General features: G+C 45.3%; 1 protein-coding gene across 1 annotated transcript; it reads right to left on the minus strand.

Annotated features, from left to right (window-relative positions):
• Positions 1 to 205: 205 nt before the first annotated feature.
• Positions 206 to 8,919, minus strand: ARK3 (armadillo repeat kinesin 3). Its single transcript, XM_087532718.1, has 19 exons — positions 8,572 to 8,919; positions 7,414 to 7,514; positions 7,202 to 7,324; positions 6,502 to 6,687; positions 6,167 to 6,388; positions 5,907 to 6,072; positions 5,615 to 5,764; positions 5,362 to 5,450; positions 5,011 to 5,214; positions 4,398 to 4,490; positions 4,119 to 4,250; positions 3,860 to 3,991; positions 3,333 to 3,474; positions 2,627 to 2,719; positions 1,922 to 2,047; positions 1,689 to 1,814; positions 1,280 to 1,423; positions 974 to 1,102; positions 206 to 880 (listed from the first exon to the last, which is right to left on the minus strand). The coding sequence occupies exons 1-19, from the start codon at positions 8,765 to 8,767 to the stop codon at positions 720 to 722; spliced, it is 2,715 nt and encodes a 904-aa protein (XP_087388844.1). The 5' UTR covers positions 8,768 to 8,919; the 3' UTR covers positions 206 to 719.
• Between the last annotated feature and the right edge of the window lie 9,451 nt (positions 8,920 to 18,370).

Raw genomic sequence — 18,370 nt, forward strand, 5'->3', positions numbered from 1 at the left:
TCGATTCCTTTTCAGTACAGGGAACAGTCTTCAGGTTTATGCATGTTTCTCTTCCTTAGGTTATCCATGGTCACTAACTTGTTATCTGCAGCCAGGCCAAAACTGACCGGCACTCTTCGCATTTTTCGACTCCCAGGCACCGTTTGCAACGCGACGATCTTCGTAATTCTCACACTGCAAGCAGGCATCCGCCGGACACATTGCATACGTAAACACTCTTCTAGCAAACAGTCTCTGAAGTACTATTAAGTTACAGTCAAAAGATTGTCTACTGTACAATTAATACAAGTATATATAAGTATAATCCATGTCATGGCCCCAACCCAAGCCAACCTATCTGCACTGCAAGCCACTCAGCTCTCCCATATCCCGACCACACTCGTGGATTTTACAACACAAATTCTTCTACAGGTTACATCCAAGTAAGTAAAGCAGCTCTCACATGCTAGGATTTGAATAAACAAATCGCCACCATAAATAAAATGAATCGGCTTGAGGAGAATGATGGCGCAGACCATTGCCAGTTGAGACAAAACTCAACGGGTCCGCTGCCCGGCCATGTATGCTTGCAGCAGCTGGGCATATCAAGGGCCGACGCGCTTGATTGCCAGCGCTTGCGCAACAGCGGCGCCGCTACTCGACTTGGGAGAGTTGGGCGAGAAACAAAACTCCACTCGGTGTGAGGATGAGGCACACTTGCATCCTTTTGCATTGATTCATCAACACTCTATCCGCAATCTCCTCATCTCTGATTGAAGAGTTGGGCTGGATGTCAGCGTGCGGTACGCTAGCATCCTTATATCTTCCCGAGAACAATCCCTCGAGATCCGAACAAGTTCCCAGAGCGCGCCTTCACTCACGATATCCTTGGCATTTACCTCTGTGGAAGGCCAGATTGACACCACAAACATAAGTACATGCAACTACTATTTACAAGTTCATTTGAGTTGTGTGAGAGAGAAAGAGTAGTAACCATGTTGCGCCAAATGGCAGAGCGCAAGCTCGATGTGCCGCCTGATTGGGGCAGCCTCATTATTCGCATTCTTTACAATCCAAGGAAGTGCCCCATCATCCACCAATAATGATCTCCCCACCTTGTTTCCTGATGGAATAGAAATATGCATACCTTAGTAACATAAAAGATTGATCTCAAAAGAAAAATTACATGGGACTGCAAAGTATCAATGGTCTAGCTAATATGCATCTCCACATAATGAAGTGATATCGCACAAAGTTTGAATGAACTTGAAAATCCATGTCTGTGCCATTGATCCATTACCTTGAGTAGCTGCTCTGGATTCACATTTTGCAAAGTTTGCAATGCCACGAGCAATTTGAGCAAGGACATCAGGATGGCCGCACTTAACCATTCCCAGCAATGCTTTTATTCCACCTTCTCCTCTTAGACGAGTTTGCAGTTTGTCTGGTTACAGAAAAATGCGAAGTTGAGGATACAGCCACATGGATAAAAATGATGTATGTATTGTCCAAGTAATCGTCGAATTATTTGTAGAATATGTAGGCTCCTACATGAGCCTTTAGGTAATCTACTGTTTTTTAGGTTAGTAATGAATTCTAGTTAGCACTAACATCACAGTAGTGTCTAAAATTTTGCATATCTTTCGGCACGTTAAATTCTTATAAGATAATAGGGTGCTTGCTTATGCAAACCAGCAGAACATGGTTACCATTGCCACACAGGTTGGCGATAGCTCCAGCCACCATTCTTAGAGTCTGTGGGTCCTCCGCATCAGATGCTGTCATTGACAACAAGGTTACACCACCTTGAGCCATTATAAGATCTTGATTCGTTTCTGCATATGTAGATTATCACAATCAGATAAGAAGACATTTTCTACCACAGAGAAAAAAATCACTACTCTTCATGAATTTAAAACCGAAATACTACAGGGTTACTAACCATTCATTGCAAGATTAGCAATTGCTCCTGCTGCTACTCTGCGTATGGTCTCATCCTCAGAGCTCCTAAGCAGCATTAGGAGGGAAGTGAGGCCACCTGCTTCTACAATCTTTTCTTGATTTGCCTCTGAAGTATGGAAGGTCAAATATGTGAAATTAGTGCATAATCATATGATGTTCGGGGCAAAGTTGAGCAAATAAATGAGACTATTTGCAAGTTGTGTCCAAACAGTGAGAACCGACATGAGCAAGCAAGCATCAGATGTCGCACCAAAAAATACATATTCCCATGAACCAGTGATGTTTAGTGTCGTGCCAGGGTTAAATTGAAGTAGAAACTGAAAACCATGCTGCAACATCCTAATATCTTACCAGGAGGTAATTCAGAGAACAGTAACATGCTTATAGATAAGTACTACTCCCTCCGTCCCAAAATAAGTTTCTCAACTTTAGTACAACTTTGTACTAAAGTTTTACTAGAGTTGAGACACTTATTATGGGACGGAGGGAGTATATCATTTCATCACGCATAACAAACAGCTGTACATATACCCACATGTAGCAACATGCAGCAAATGGTGATGCCTAAAAATCAACTTCAAATATATGATGACTGGAAAACATACCCATACAACAAATGCAACACTGGCAAGTAAAACAATATGTAGCAGCTTTATATCTAACTAAAACAATGTGAAGCTTGTACCTTCAGCCGCCAGATTCGCGACAACTTTCACGGCATGAACACGAACATCAGGTTCTTCCGACTCAAGCAATGACAATATCTTCTGTAACCCAACTGAAACAGATTGGGGGGGGGGGGGGGGGGGGGGGGATTTCATCAAAAGATCAATCACACTCTAGAGATGTCAATCAGTTCAAATGACAGTTATAGTACAGACTAAAAACAGGGACAAAACGCTGTAGTAGTTTCATCATGGTTTAAATCCATATTCTCATTGTTGCCTTCGATTCCACAATAGCTGTATTGATTCACAAGATCATACAGTATTGTTTTATCATTATCATCACTATATATTATGCATGTTAAGTATACTACAAAATATTTCCTCAAAATGCGTCACATCTGATTGCTCTGCTATTGTGTCTCTGCCATGATATGTAAGTTTGTAAGGAAGCACAAAACACACTTAAGGACTATGTATCATTTTTTTTCTGAAAACAGAATTATTTTGCACCACTTTTTCTAACCAGGGAAATAACTGGTAGAGTAATACTTTTAAGCTAATCATTCGGTTTTACAGTTTGGAGATGCTTTAAAGAACAAGAGGGCCAAATAAAGCAGAATTGGGAAGGCAATCATGAGCGAGTCAGGTGTACAACCAAAACCAATTTTTCAACACGGCAGGCAAGATTTTATTCTCAAGAAACAGCAAATAAGTAATAAATACCTTGCTCAAAGAGTTTTGCGACTGGCGCCTTAGGTCCATTGCTCTGCTCTCTAGGCTGCGAATTCCGAGAATGAGACATCAAAGAATCTAAACCAGGAAATATTTTTCCTGGTCCATCTCCTGTGTCAAGGCTCATTCTTGTCTGATTGAAACGAAAGAAAAGGCACATTATGGACCTTAGGGTAGCACTATAGTACTCATTAGAAGTAAAAAAGGGAAACAAGTTCCTACAAATTGTAGATGGCTGGATGCATCGAATAAAGACAGTATATTCAACATAATATGGAAGGCTACAAGTCAAGTAATATTTATGAGTTTGCTTCAACTAAAATTGGTTAGCCAAAGAACTTACTAATGCTTTTACAAGGTGAAACGTCCAACAAGAATAATAATTGCGTTGTTGACAGGGAATCACCAAATAAACACAAAACAATAGATAGACCACTTATTAAATTAAAAATATTAATTTCACACCATTCAGAAACGTTACTAATAACATAAAAACTAGCATCGGCAGTAAGTCTTACCTCGTCAGCATCCAGACTTAACTGCATTAACTGACTTTTCAAAACAGCTATTTCTTCTTCGAGTTTGTCTTTTTGGCTAGCTTCAGTATCCAGCATTCTCCGGAGTCTCACTACTTCAGCAGTAGCTGTGGCCTATGTAGCACGAAAATATGGTTAGCAGCGACGATAAGGAATGAGTTTATTTCAAAAACAATATATGCTTTCCAGTGAGATACTTGATGCTTAAGGTCATCTTTCTAGAAATATATATTGACAGTACCTCCATCTTTTTCCAGTGTGATAATTGATTCTTAAGGTCATTGGACTCATCTTCAGCAGATTGGCGTAACATTTTCTCATTCTGCAGTAAGTCCTGCACGTCACCATTGGATGTAGACTCGGGCTCTTTAATCTACATTCGAAAAATTGCATGGGTAATCATTTTCAGATTTTACAATACAAGATGTGGCACTTCATCATAACTGATGTCTTAAAAGATTAACCCATAACTGACCAAATAATCAATAAGTAAAGCTGATCTAATCATGTATAGATGTACCTGTTTCTTGGGTGATTGTTGGTGTACTTTCCACTTCTCTTCTAGTATCTTTATAGAGTCCAAGTATTCTTGATGGTACTTCATTTTCTCATTCTGCAATAAGAAACCACACAGCTAAAATGAATACCAAATGAAGTGTCAATCAAGCATGCTAGAGCCAACGTAATAATTTAGGGAGCTTTGAGATCTAGACATTTATACCGAATAAAAAAGAGTTCCGAAATAAACATAGGATTATTTGCGTTACTGTTATGGTACTTATTCTAGATCAAACTCGCCTTTAGAGGAACTCTAGAGAGCCAACAGAGATGCTTCAGAAGAGTTAAATGATGGTAGAGGTGAGAAAATTGAGGAGCCCAGACAAAGGAAAAGGTATCAACTAAAAAACTATCCAGGCAATTTCAGATTAAAATTAGTTTATGATGGAGATCTAGAACCAAGTTTACCTACGGAATTTAACAAATTAAGACTACTGATGTCCTAGATCTTGTATTTATTCTCTAACTAAAGGTAAAAACATATAAGTAGCATGGTCAAATTCCTAGAAATAGTGCCCTCATGGAGTTCAACGCACACAAAACAGAAGTAAAAGAACATTATGATGGAAGCAAACCTCTAGAGAAATTTTGCATTCCTTTTCAGCCTCAGCAACACGGTATTGTGCTTCCGCTGTTATTCGTTCAATTTCATCATCAAAATATTTACGTTGCCTTTCATTTTCTGCGATTAACTTGTCCAATTCAATATCAAGTCTCCTACACAAACTTTTGTAGTCAAATTCTTCCTTTAATTTGACCATGTTCTGGACCTTCATTGCCTAGAATGAAACATGAAAGTAAATGTTATTCCATAAACGAAGCAAATCAGAATAGTTCTCCTACACTTCCATGGAATCATGAGATGGCCAGTTGGTCAAGATAAGAGAAAATAAAACCATTAAATATATCTTAGAGCGAGATCATACTCTTTGTCCAAACATTATTGTACTCGTAGTCTCCCCCCTATGTCTTGGAGATGGACCAATCGTCACAACCAATGATGTTCTTGCAGTGCCTATGAAATCCAACAACAGAAGCACCTCTGTGAGAACAAATTACTGTGATAGCCTACAGGCAACAAGGCACACAAAGGCAACCCTTCCTAGCTTTCCAATAAGATGGCTGATGACATAGCTATGTCAAATCATTTTTGCTTTTGACCAAACCAAGGGAATTTACCTCCAAATGAGTCTTTAAGCAACCTAGTAAGCTTGGAATCACGAACAGGTACATGTGCGCTGCTTTCAGCAAGTGCATTGATGCATTTTCCTAGTGAACTTAGGGACAAGTTAATAGACTTCGCCTCTTCTAATGTATGACCCTCGCTTCCTGCACAACATCAATTTTCAGCTCTACAGGGTTGCAGTTTACAGTAAAAACAATTATCTCAAGATAAAGATATAAATTTGTAGGAAGGCATAACATTTTAAAGAAAAAATGTGTCAAATTTTATTGATGAGAACGCACTTACCAGATTTGTCTATTCGCTCGGATCCTGCCAGGTCTACAACTACAAGCTTGCTTTTCCTGACAATAGGTGGTCGTAGAGAGTCCATCATTGAAGATGAATGCCCGTTTTCAGCAGACATACTAACATTCATTTCACTTCTACCTTTTACAGCCCTTCTGACATTTACCTTTACCAAAGATAATCACAGAAGGTCAAAAAATAACCACAGTAGTCGTAATCATGTGATAATAGGCAGCAAGATCAAAGAACATAAAGATTACCATGAGAATTGCATGACTACGAGATGACTCTGTATTTAACTTTGTGTTTGCAGCAACACGATGAGCTTCACCAATCCTTAAAAGGTCCATAAAACTCTTCTGGTCTCTAACTTCAACTACAGTGGCCCCAGGCAACGAAACATCCCCTGTTCTTGGGTCTTCTACAATGGCTATGTTATCATTTACAGGATCAAGGAGATCCTGTATCATTTCCATATACAACTGCAACGACAACCCAATACAGAGTTACGGTCAGAGAACTGTATAAAGTTAGAGTGCACAAATTCAAAACGAAGGCACAAGAAAAAATCACACAGAAGCCAAGCATCACAAACCTGTAGATAAGATAGTGATACTGTATCAGTCTCAGGGGTTATATCAGCAAGAATATCCTCCATTGCGCGGACCATGATTCCCCGTGCAGCAGTATCTTCATCACCAAGCCTTCCAAGTGTAAAAGTCTTGCCAGTACCAGTCTGCCCATATGCCATAACTGTACCATTATATCCCTCCAAAACGCTCTGCAGAATGCGGACATCGTTGACATTGGTATAAGAAAGTAACACATAGCAGGAGTATTAGTAAGAATAAACAAATGGCAGGAGTAAAACTGAAGGCCATGACACAATAAGAAAGTTCCAAGAGTTCAACTCCAGGTTTCGTCTATAATGTCAGCTACTCCCTCCGTTCACTATTATAACATGTTTTGGGTATTTCAATATGGACTACATACGAACTGAAAAGAGTGAACAAACTAACTAAAATGCGTCTATATACATCCGATTCAGAAAAAAATTAGAACATCTTATAATAGTGAACAGGGGGGGTACTTGGCTAAAGTTTCAGATTTCATTACATGACATATCAACACCCATGCCAAAAGTCACTTGAAGTTCTGCTAAGAATATCTATCCACAAAATATAGGTTAAAAGCAACAAGCTTGCAACATGCAAATATATCTTGTTTCTTAGAGATTTCACTAAGAGCACAAGCTACTGTGATTACTGATGTATAAATGTTAGAAGTTCACATACCTCCACAACTGGTTTAGCAACAACTTCATACACTCTCTTTTGTGAAGAAAACTCTGTAAGCACTTCATCGAATTCAAATGTGTCGGACTCCCAATTGTTTTTACGAAGCTTTAGTCTTTTGAGCTACACATCAAACGTTAATCAAGTGAGTCCATAGGAAACCTATAAATGAAATCTATATTTCACACAGTATGCTAAACAGGAGGCCAAACCTCTGGCTGGAGTTCAACACAGTCGGCAAAATCAGCATCTGCCGCCTGCTCTTCTGCGTTCCGAGGCCTTAGCCTTACAGCCACTCTAACTCTGCTTGAAACTGCAGAAAAAATGGGGGAGGCAAAATTCATTTGATTAAACAAATGCAGGTGAATCGACATTTGCACGCACACATGCAAATTTTCTTATGGATTTGGAATGATCATGTCAGGTAAAATTAAAGCACAGCGCGTGCAACAAGAATAATCTAGCAAAAGAAGGCATTCTATCTCATATCAATGGGAAAACAGAGTCCACCATTTCAGCAAGTAATTCTTCTGGAATGTAAAAAGGCAAAAAGCAAATGCAAAACCAATCACCACAAAAAGCAGCGATCTCTCTGCAATCGTAGCGCACTTCCCAGCCATGCTAAGTGAATTGTCTACTTTGACAGTTTGACTGCGGTGCACAATTGAGTAAGAGGAGTGAGGAGCATAAAAGCAAAATTATGGACGTGCGTCTACCAAGCGGGACTCTTCTGTACAACCCGCAGTTACTGAAAGATTGGAATGGTGGGTGGCGGCTGGGCGCAGTGCCATCATGAGTGGTGCACGAGGCAGCTGGATGACGAACAGCAATGGTCCTAGCACAACTAAGACTACATCAGCAATGTCCTCACGTCGAGGAAACAGCGTATTCCAAAAATGAGGAGAAAAAATGGGGCAGCACGGCATCCGCTATTGATTTTTCCGAATGATACGATCTAAGGATACTGTGACCCATTCACCAAACGCATCTCTCAACCATTCTTCCTCCACAGTTTGGCGCAAGTGTTATGCTGTGCTTGTGCAGCTACGTTACACGCCACCGTTGAAGGCAAGCACGCGGCGTTACCGAAGAGGCAGAGCACACACGGTCGTCTAAAATCTGAAGAGATTTCCCCAGAGCGATCGCGCCATCCAGCAGATACGCTCGGCCGCGCCGGCGATTCGAAATCCGGAGACCAAAGCGGCCGATTCATCGGGCACGCGCGGCGCGGGCAGGCCGAATCGCGGTGGCCCGGCGAAATGCAACGCGGCAGATCAGGCCGGACCGCAAACCCCCAAAAAAACCTCCCGTAGATACACATCGAATCCAAATCGGGATCCCATTGCAGGGCGGCAAGCAGGAACACCCACCTCCGGATTCGGACGAGTTGCGGCCGCCCGCGGCGGGGAGCGGGCCGGAGCTGGTGCGGCGGTACGCGCCGCCGCCGGCAGCGGAGAGGCGGGGCTTCCCCGCGGGCGCCTTGGGCGTGGCGGTGGAGCCCTGCTGCCTGTCCATCTTGCCGCCCGCCCTGGACCCCAGCCCGCCATTCCTGGCGCCGCTCGCCATTAGATAGGCGCGGAGCGGCGGTGGCGGCGTCCGTGACAGAGATCACGGGGAGGGGGTGAGCCGCGAGGCCTGCAGGCGGAGCACGGGATCGGAGGCCGGGGAATAAATGCGGTGAGGAGGGAAGGGAGGGGGGGGTGGCGGCAGCGCGGGGCCCGCCGGAGGGAGGGAGGGAGGGAGGGAGGGGGCCGGCGAGGAGGAGGGGGAGGGTGGAGGGGGGAGGCTGGCTGGCTGGCTGCTAGTGCTGCTGCTGGGTTGGTGGGGACTGGGCAAGCCGAGCCGAGCTGGGTTGAGCCGTTCCGTCTCTACACGTCGCGGGCCGTATCTGTATCTCTGCTTCTTCATGCGGCTGGTCCGGGCCCACTTTTCCCGGCGGGCGGGCCATGGGAGCAGCTGGTCCCACCGGGCAGCGGCCGGGTCCCCGCGGCGCCACACGCGACTTGCTTATGCGAGGCTGCGGCGGGCGGCCGGCCGTGAATCGTAGGGCGTTTGAATCCGGCTGCCTCGCTCTCGCCCTCTTTTTCACCTGTGGTGCCCGATCAAAGCATCTCTAGCAGTCCCCGTATAAATAATTAAACCCGTAAAATAAGGGTTTTTACAGTTTCGGTTGAAAAAGCAAGTTCGAACAGACCTCTTAAAATCGTCTGACCCTTAAAAGTTTTTAAGGGACCCTGTAAACATGAATACAAAACCCCATATATACAGTTTTGAGAGTAACTTTGTCAAGGCCCTGCATACCGGTCAACATTAGCGGTTGAGGAATCTTTACTCCCGCCAACACCATGAAACTCGCCCGTTCACCGCGCTCGAACGGAACTGGCTAGCTAGCTCAATCCATTCGAACGGAGCTAGCTAACTAGCCAGCAGCTCAATCGATTCGAAGAGCTAGCTAGCTAGCTAGCTCGATGCGCCGGCCGTTCGATCTGGCCGCCGCTCGCGCCGCCCCAGCCTCCACACGCACTGCGCTCACCCTGGCCTCCGCTCACGCCGCACTCACCTCGCGTCTTCCCTCGTCCGCCTGTCCGCCGAATTGACGCGAGGAAGAGGATGACTAAAAAAGAGCTACCTTTAGGTCTGTTTGATATATGCGGAGAATATATTTTTTTATGGATTGATTATACGGGGTCTGAGTCTGTCCTCATCCGCGCCGGCCTGTATATATCCTTTTCCACGAAGTACAAAAAATTTATGCGGATCAAGATTTTACAGGATCTGCTAGAGATGCTTTCAGTTAAGCTAGCTAGCATGAATGCATGATGGTCCATCTCCATAGGGCTGGGGTAAAGGGTGTTTGTTAAGCCGTGCGCGACCACTGTTACTTCAGCGTTTTTCTCTACTTGTTTAGTAAACCTGATCGCTGGGTCACTGCTGATGATCCAGCAGAGTGGAGGGTGGGATGTTTCCAAGATCGATGCAACTTTTAAGACGACTTTCACATGGATCTTCGGGCGATGGTCGCGGCAACGAAAGAAAATAATCACCTCAACTTCTCTCTCCGTCTGCCTCGTTCCGGACGGGACGCCGACGACACGAGGATCCTTGGCAACGGGGGGAGACCGAGACACAGCATGACAACGGGAGGATCACTGCCACGTTACATCCACGGGCCGTGCGGAGACAGGGCGGGAGCATTTGACCTTACCGAACCAGTAGACTGCAGTTGTACCGACTGAACACCTACCTCACCCGACCCGACGGCGACATTCCATTTGCACTGCGAGCACGTACGTACGTATCCCTCCCTGCGGTCACCATTCCTGTATGTATTCCTGCAGCTGCCGTGTGCGTGTTAAGCTTCTGTGTTTTGCGCGTGCATTATGCCTTGGTCCGGTGCTGTGCTTGAACATGAGTGGCACGTTTGGGGATTACTGTACAGGAAAATGCATACGTGCTTCTGCTGACCGGCAAAGTGCACAATAATTGGTCGGTTGCAGCACCGTCTCTGCACTGTCACAGCAGACTACTCCTGTTGTCAACAATAATAGGAAGGCCTCCGGGCCCGTGTGGCTGAGCTAGATTATGAGCAGTAGTACGTGCCTATGTCGGCTAAAGTGGCCGGTGGTTGCTGGTATAGTTGAGAGCCGGGCTATATCTTGAAATCTGATTATATCCATGCTTAGCTTTACTGTCGTGGATCCCTTCGATAAACCCAGCAGCCATTCTTCTTAATGGAATCTTAGCGACTCTTCGGCTAACTTAATAAAAATATTTCCCGTCTTTTAAAAAATATATGTTCAGCAAAGCAAAGCAAATGCTGAGTGGTTTGAGGTCAAGCTGACGGGCTGAGTTGGGCGCATGATATGATATAAGAGGAATCAACCAACTGTCCGAGCAAACAGACAGGCGCTTCTTCATCTAATATTAGCGGCAGAGCAGCGCCGATCACTCCTTTTCTTTTCTGCTTGGAATGGATTCTTCCGGGGCTTCGCTGCTCTATGCTTACAGTTATAGTACCAGCTAGCATTGTCCATCTAGCTCACAGGGGGCTTGACTTGCTGGATCTGCAGGCCTCGGGATAATTCAGGGGAGACATGCTGGTGCGTAGCCCATGCCAATGGGATCTAACCAAAATGAGACATGCTTTTCCTTGGGCAAGAGAGAAATAATTGGAACGCTCGGGTCGCACGCGCACGGTCGGGTCTCTCCGGGGAAACGGCATGCATGCAGATCGATCTGGATGTGGTTGGATGCTCACATGCATCAAGGCAAAAACCGTTTGCTAGGTGTGGATCCGCATGACGGCCAGCCATCGCCGGGCAGGCATTAGGCCAACACCAACGCTAAACCGCCTCCTGTCTGTCTGCGTCTGTTTGGATATGAACGAACACACGACCCAGCCCAACGTGCAACTCATCCGCAAAATTTGTCCGTTTTCGGTCCGGCTCGACCCATTTTAGACGCATATTTAGGACAGCTTTGCGGTCGCGCAGACAACGAACGGATCCGTATGTTGGTGGTCCAACTACCTCCTACCGCTCGCAGTCAATGCGCACGGGTGGTTGGGCCCGTAAGCCAGCCACACGGACGCCCCCACCCGCGTCCTTTTTCTATGGGCAATCCGTGGACTCCAGTCGTCATCCCCATCCACTTCCCCACCATTGCCTCCCCCATCGGAGACATTGAAACCCTAGCCACCGTCGACCTTGCTCCCCCGCCGGCCATGGGGTTCTGGAAGTGGCACCCCGGCAAGAAGGCCAAGCACGACCACGAGGCGGGCTTGTCTTCTCGAAGCGGGGTGAAACATCAATTTTGCATCATGTTTTACTAATGTTATTTATAATGTTTTTATGCATAATAATGCTTTATGGAGTAATTCTAATGTCTTTTCTCTCATAATATGCAAGGACTACACAAAGAGGGAGAATGTCCGCAGCTAAAATTCTGGACCTGAAAAAGCTAAGTCAAGACACCTATCCTGCACATCTCCAAATAAACTGAAAATTTACGAAGAATTATTTTGGAATATATGAAAAATACTGGAGCAAATAACTACCGCAGGGGGGCCACCTCACTAGTAGAAAACAGGGCTTTGGTCCAGGCCGGGTCAGCCCATTAGTCCCGGTTCAGTCCAGAACCGGGACCAATGGGGGCATTGGTCCCGGTTCGTGAGTCCAGGGGGCCGGCCGGGCCACGTGGGCCATTGGTCCCGGTTCATCTGGACCTTTTGGTCCCGGTTGGTGGGATGAACCGGGACTAATGGGCCTCGCTCCTGGCCCACAACCATTGGTCCCGGTTCATGCCTCAAACCGGGACTAAAGATTAGACCTTTAGTCCCGGTTTGAGGCACGAACCGGGACTAATGGGGTTGAGACCTTTAGTCCCGGTTCGTGCCACGAACCTGTACCCGGTTCTACCCCCCCCCCTCCCGTCCCCATGGATCGCCTTTTCAGTTTAAAAAAAATAAAAGAAAATGATGGAAATGTCAAAAAAATAAAAGAAAATAAGTTTCCCACGTGATATGTGGTCTAGTTGTTGAGAAAATTTGCAAATGTGAATTTTGACTTTATTTGCAAAATCTCTCTGAAATTTGTAAAAATGGGCATAACTTTTGCATACTAACTCGGATGAAAAAGTTTTTTATATGGAAAATCATCTACTCGAAAAGTTACATCCGAATTTAACGGGGGAACCCCGTTAAACATTTTCAAAATCCTCAAAAACCTAATAGAAAAAAGTTACGGAGCTTTTAAGATCTAGAGTGAAAAAAATTGAAAAAAATTCAAACAGTGGGCAAACTGTGGTCAAACAATGGTCAAACTAATTATTCTAGAATATTAGTGTTACTAAATAATTATTTCAGTTATTTCAATTTTGGTCAAATCTGGTCAAACTGTGGTCAAACAATGGTCAAACTAATTATTCAAGAAATATTAATGTTACTAAATAATTATTGTTTTTTAAAACAATAGTTTCAAAATAAAACTATGAAATGTGTCACTTCATGCTCAAGCAAAATTCCTGAAGGTTAATAGGATTGACATCTTAGTATTGTCAGGAAAACAACAAGTGTAGACTTGGAGCGAGGGAGAATATAACCCGGAAGTTAAGCGTGCTCAGGCTGGGGAGTGGGAGGATGGGTGACCGTTCGGGAAGTTAGATGATTTGGAATGATGAGGGGTGATTAGAGGATAAATTGAGAAGTGATGAGGGGTGGTGATTACAGACTAGAGGTTAAAATAATTCAGAAATTAAAAAATCAAAAAAATTTCAAAAAAAATTTCAAAAAAAATTCATAAAATTTCCTTTAGTCCCGGTTGGTAACACCAACCGGGACTAAAGGTGGAGCTCCACGTGGCCGCGCCCTTTAGTCCCGGTTCTGGATTGAACCGGAACTAAAGGGAGAGGCATTAGTACCGACCCTTTAGTCCCGGTTCTAGAACCGGGACTAAAGGCCCTTATGAACTGGGACTGAAGGCCCTTTTTCTACTAGTGCCTGGTGACCACAAGAACCAGGGCGCGCCAGGCGCGGGTTATGGCCTGCCCAGCCCACCTCCGGTGTCGATCTTCTGGTACTTAAGGTCTTTTAACGTGTCTCAAAAAACTTAAGGTCTTTTGACCTAGAAAAAATAAGGAGAGAACTTTCGGGACGGAGCGCCACTGTCTCGAGGCGAAACTTGGGCATGAGCACTTTTGGCCTCCGGCGGAGCGATTCCACCAGGGAAACTTCCCTTCCGGAGGGTGAAATCGAAGCCATCGTCGTCACCAGCAACCCTTGCTACTTCTTGAGCTTGCGTTGATTTTTCCCTCGGAAAGGAAAGAGTGATGCAGCAAGGTAGAGATAAGTATTTCCCTTAGTTAAGAATCAAGATATCAATCCAGTAGCAAGCACAAGCAAGTCATCAATACATGCACCTACACAAACTAACAAACACTTGCACTCAACACGAAAAGTGGTTGCCAATCCCTTCACGGTTACTTGCAAGAGTGGGATCTAATAAAGGTAGATATAAAAGATAAGTAAAAGGCAAAATAAAAAAATATACATAAATTGCAGCAAAGTATTTTTTGGTTTTTGATTTTATAGATCTGAAAATATATGATGAAAAATAAACCCGGGGCCATAGGTTTCTCTAGAGGCTTCTCTCTCGAAGAAGAAAGCATATGGTGGGTAAACAAATTATTGTTGAGTAATTGATAGAAAAGCGCAAAGTTATGACGATATCTAAGGCAATGATTATGAATATAGGCATCACGTCCGTGACAAATAGACCGACTCCTGCCTGCATCTACTACTATTGCTCCACACATCGACTGACTCCTGCCTGCATCTTGAGTATTAAGTTCAAGAGAACAGAGTAACACATTAAGTAAGATGACATGATGTAGAGGAATAAACTCAAGCAATACGAAAAAAACCCGTCTTTTTATCCTCGATAGCAATAATTCAATACGTGTCTCGCTACCCCTACTTTGTCACTGGGTGAGGACACCGCAATATTGAACCTATCACAAATCACCTCTCTCATTGCAATAAAACCAATCTAGTAGGCCAAATAAAATAGATAGATCGAAGAGAAATACTAAGCTATCTCAATCATGCATACAAGAGTTCAGAAAAGACTCAAACAATATTCATAGATAATCTGATCATAAATCCATAATTCATCGGATCTCAACAAATGCACCGTAAAATAAGATTACATCGAATAGATCTTCCAGAACAACGAGAAGAACATTGTATTGAAGATCAAAGAGAGAGAGAAGAAGTCATCTATCTACTAGATATGGACCCTTAGGTCCGTGGTAAACTACTCACGCATCATCGAAAGGGCAACAAGGTTGGTGTAGAGGTCCTTCGTGATCGAATCCCCCCCCCCCGGGCGGAGTGCCGGAAAAGGCCCAAGATGGGACCTCACAAGAACAGAAGCTTGCGGCGGCGGAAAAGTATTTTTGGTGTGCCCTCTGGTATAGGAAGAATATTTGAGGATTTATAGTGCGAAGGTTGGAAGGTCTCCGAGGGGCTCACAACCCCCCACCCCCCGGGGCGCGCCCCTACGACTTGTGGTCGCCTCGTAGGTCTTCTGGCCTCTTCTGCAAGTCTCATGGGTTTCTGCTAGTCCAAGAAAAATCATCGTAAAGTTTTATTCCGTTTGGACTTCGTTTGATATTTCTTTTCTGTAAAAGTCAAAAACAACAAAAAAAACATAACCTAGCATTGAGCGCTAGGTTAATAGATTAGTCCCAAAAATAATATAAAATAGCATATTAATGCATATGAAACATCCAAAATAGATAATATAATAGCATGAAATAATCAAAAATTATAAATACGTTGAAGACGTATCAAGCAAGGTTGTCAGAATCGCGATTCTGTTATACGATTCTACGACTTTACGATCCAAACTTACCGCTCTGATTCTACAATTTTAGTTCATGGAATCTACGTTTCTACGATCCTGATAGTGAAGATTCTACGATTTGCGATCCTGCCATCAGAGCTCCGATTCGATTCAAAATCACGATTCTGACAACCTTGGTATCAAGTATCCCCAAGCTTAATTCATGCCCGTCCTCGAATAGGTAAATAATAAAAACTTTAATGTGGAATGCAACCTAACATATTTATCAATGTAATTCTTCTTATTATGACATAAATATTCAGATCCATAAGATTTAAAACAAAAGTTAAATATTGACATAAAAGAAATAATATTTCAAGCATACTAATACAGCAATCATGTCTTCTCAAAATATCATGGCTAAAGAACGTTATCCCTGCAAATTCATATAGTCTGTCTATGCTCTTACTTCATCACACACAGTATTTTATCATGCACAACCTTAATGTTAGCCAAGCAATTGTTTCATAATTTTGATCTCAAACCTTTTTAACTTTCACACAATACATTAGCGTGAGCCATGAATATAGCACTATATGTGAAATAGAATATGATAGTGGTTGTGAGAAGAAGGCAAAAAAAAAGTCTCGCATTAACTACGCAAATTAATGGGCTATGAAGATACCCATCAATCGATATCGATGCAAGCGAATAGATGTTACCATGCAACGGATACAATAGATATATAAGTGTGTGAAAGCTGAAAACAAACCCGGCGCACTCTCTATTTTCCGGCGTGCGGGCCATGGGAACAGGTGGTCCCACCGGGCAGCGACCGGGTCCCCGGCCACATGCGGCTTCCTCGTTCACGCGTAGCCCAGCGGCGTGCGCCCCTGTAGGGCGTTTGAACCCGGCTGCCTCCCACTCTTGCTTCTTTCACTTGTGATGTTGCTCGATCAGTTTTAGCTGCATGATGCTCCATCTCCGTAGCCATAGGGGTGGGGTAAAGGGGTTGCTAAGCTGTGTGTGTGACCACTGTTACTCCGTGTCTTTTCTCTACTTGTTTAGGGCATGGTCAATGTATGGTCTCAGGGTGATGCCTCACATGCCATGTAGGATCGGATATGACGTAAAGTAGGTTGGGATAGGGAAGCGGGATCCTCTTCAGGAGGCGGGTGCTTGAAGAGAAAAAGTATGATCCGGTGACAAAAGCTGAAAAGATTGGAGTGAAAAATAGAGATGCATGTGTATTAGAATCTTTATTTTCTATTTCTTAATGAGACCCATTAATGATAGCTTGCATTGGAGAGAAAAAATTAATGTAAATACATTAAATTACTTTTTATTATAGGACATATGTATCCATATGTCATTATTGTATATGCCCTTAGTAAACCTGAGTGCTTGGCCATTGCTGATAGATAATGATCCAGTGGAGTGGAGGGAGAATGTTTCCAAGATCGATGCAACTTTTTTAGACGACTTTCGCGTGGATCTTTGCAGCAAAAGAAGCACCTCAACTTCTCTCCATCCATAAGTTCTTCTCGGGAAGGCAAATGGCATCATGCTCGTGTCACCGTCGGTGTGACCTTACATCCCACAGGGTGCATACGTACGTACTGCCGCATGTTAGAGCAACTCCAACGAACCGACTTAAATCGGACGGCGATTTTGTTCTCTTCCTGTTTGTTTGGATTGGCAGACGGACATAGATGTCCGCTTCCGTATTTGGGTCGGCGCGCGCGTCCAACGCTGATCTGAATCTATTTTTGATAACGAAAAAAATGAATGCATGCATATTAAAAAAGAAAAACAGTATTAATTAAACATTAAAGCCGGTCACGAATGCCGGCGAGAGTTCACGCGTCCACATTTGCGTTTAAAAAAAATAAAAACAGCCTAAACTAGGCGTCCTCGTCGCCGTCCTCGGGGTCCGTGAGGTCGATGAGCGTCGGCGCCGGCCTGGCCCAGGCGAACGCCGTGTTTCAGAACGCCGTCATGTCGGGCAGTGCCGGCGCAGGCAGTGCCGGCGCGGGGGGTTGTGCGGTCGCCTGTGCAGCCGCGGCCTGGCACGCCTCCTCCTCGGCCTCGCGCTGCTCCTCCTCAAGGTCGCGCTCGAGCATCTCGAGGTACTCGCCGTCGCGGCGCTCCTCGGCCACCCTGATGCTGCGCCAGTGCTCGAGGTACGCCTGCTCCTGCTCCGGTGTCGCTCTCATTCAGACCGGCGGCGTGCGTACCCACTCGCGCACTACTCCCGTCCAGGAGTAGCGCTCGATGAGGGACGGCTCGGGCTCCGCCTCCGGCTTGATGGGGGACGGCAGGGCCACCGGCGGCACCGCGCTGTCGTCCGTCGCGGAGAGGGCAAGGGCATGCGCCATTGTCGCCTCGTACCGAGCCTCCTCTTCCGCCTCTGCCGCCTCCGCCCTACGCCGCTCGTCCTCCTCGCTCTCCCGGAAGACGGCCACAAGTGCCGCCTGGTAGGCGTCCTCCGCCGCCTGGTCCTCCTCGCGGACGACGAGCGCCGGTGGCGGCGACCTCCGGTCGACCTCGCGCACGCCCCGTCGCCTCGCCTCCTCGTGCTCAAAGGCGAACCACCTCGCCCAGTTGGGCTAGTCGGTTGCGTAGGCGGCCTCGCGGCGCTGCTCCGGCGTCAGCAGCGCCCGCCGGCGCCGCACCTCCTCCGCATGAGCACGAGCCGACCGCGGCGCCGCCGGCACTGCGATCCTCTCTGGATCCAGATGCCAGTCGTGCGGCAGTGTCACGTCGGGATACGGCAGAGGCTGGCGGTGCTGCCAGTGCCACTCCGCCTGGTGCACTGACACGTTCA

This window comes from Triticum urartu, chromosome 7A (assembly GCF_056163025.1).
Source record: "Triticum urartu cultivar PI428250 chromosome 7A, HENAU_Tu73, whole genome shotgun sequence".
In the NCBI taxonomy this organism is placed as follows: Eukaryota; Viridiplantae; Streptophyta; class Magnoliopsida; order Poales; family Poaceae; genus Triticum; species Triticum urartu.